This window comes from Octodon degus, unplaced genomic scaffold (assembly GCF_000260255.1).
Source record: "Octodon degus isolate 3935 unplaced genomic scaffold, OctDeg1.0 scaffold00146, whole genome shotgun sequence".
Lineage (NCBI taxonomy): Eukaryota > Metazoa > Chordata > Mammalia > Rodentia > Octodontidae > Octodon > Octodon degus.
In genome coordinates this window covers 3,736,905-3,738,498 of record NW_004524722.1, presented here as the reverse complement: position 1 = coordinate 3,738,498, position 1,594 = coordinate 3,736,905, and the positions used below count along the sequence as shown (strand labels likewise).

Here is a 1,594-nt window from a genome sequence, read left to right as displayed (position 1 = left end):
AAAAACAAAAATAAAAAAAACAGAATATACAAAGAATCTTTGATCCAAGAAATCTGGAAAGGGCCAGGGAGGCTTGTTGGGGAGAGAGGAACCAGCTGGAAGCGACAGCCTACAGTTAAACATGTGTCTTGTGAGGTTATATCTCATGCATAGAGAGCTCCCTGAACTCCCTGAAAATAAGAAATGTCTTTTTATGTCTTTGCTCCTATAAAATCTGACATTGTATTTGTGCCTCCAAAGAAGTAAGTTCAAAGAGACAAATTTTCATCATAAAATCCTCAGGTCCTAAAATAGAAGTAGGCTTTTTCCACTGATCCTTTTGTTTCAACAGCCTCTGACCCCCACTTCTGGTGCTAGCCCAGGGCTGAAGCTAATGGGCAAGGATGGAAATACCAGCATGTTCAATATCTCCTACACCAGCTTCCTCTTGGTGGGTTTCCCTGGACTGCAGGAGGGACGGCCACTCCTGGTTTTTCCCCTTACCGTCCTCTATGTGACCATCATCTCTGCCAATGGCCTGGTCATCCACACAGTGGTGGCCCAGCGGAATCTGCATCAGCCCATGTATGTGCTCATTGCTCTCCTCCTGGCTGTCAACATTTGTGCTGCCACAGCTGTGATGCCTAAAATGCTGGAGGGCTTTGTGCATTATGCTAACCCCATCTCACTGCACGGCTGCCTGGTCCAGATGTTCTTTATCTACTTCACCCTCCTTCTGGACTACAATCTCCTGCTAGCTATGGCTCTGGACCGCTATGTGGCCATTTGCCACCCACTCCGCTATACTGACCTGATGACCTCCCGCCTGCTGAGTCTGGTGGCCATTTTTGCCCTGACACGGAGCCTGGGAGTGGCAGTCCCCTTGGTGGTGCTAACTGCACAAGCTCACTTCTGCCACACGGCAGTGATTCGACACTTCACCTGTGAGTACATCGCACTGCTGAGCATAGCTTGTGGAGACCTGACCTTCAACAACCGGTTGGGGCTGGCTATGCGGTTGGTCACTGTGACCTTTGATCTGACCTTGCTAGGAACCTCTTACACACGCATCATCTACGCTGCCTTTCAGATCTCTTCTGGGGGAGCCCGATCCAAGGCCTTGAACACATGCAGTTCCCATTTACTGGTCATCCTCACCATCTACCTCTCCGGCCTGTCCACTTCCATTGTCTTCCGAGTGGCCAAAACTGTGTCTCAGGACGTCCAGAATCTACTCAGTGCCATATATTTATTGCTGCCAGGAGCTTTGAATCCTCTCATTTATGGGGTAAGAACTAAAGAAATCCGACAACATATAGAAAAGATGCTCTGTAAAAAGGAATCATTCCAGGAGACTGGAGAGCAGCCAAAGAGGTTGCAGAGGGTGAGAGTAGAGAGGAAATTGCCAGGATAAAGAAACACTGTCAACTTGGGAAGTTGCGCCTGCGACTTGCTATAAGCAGTAAGAATTGGGTACTAGAATTTCCTTAGATTATGAATTGTTGAATTTTTAGAATGTTCTGTTCTCACTTTAATAGTAAAATTGCTTGCACCTACTTATCCTCCTATTTTCTCTGTGCTTTTTCCCCAATTCCTGAGAAAGTCCCAATTAATA

At 47.0% G+C, this 1,594-nt stretch overlaps 1 protein-coding gene across 1 annotated transcript; it reads left to right on the top strand.

Moving 5' to 3' along the window:
- Nucleotides 1–373: 373 nt before the first annotated feature.
- On the top strand, nt 374–1,393 carry LOC101559755 (olfactory receptor 52E8-like). The gene has a single exon (XM_004641966.1). It carries the CDS (start codon nt 374–376, stop codon nt 1,391–1,393), a length of 1,020 nt encoding a protein of 339 aa, XP_004642023.1.
- Nucleotides 1,394–1,594: the final 201 nt, after the last annotated feature.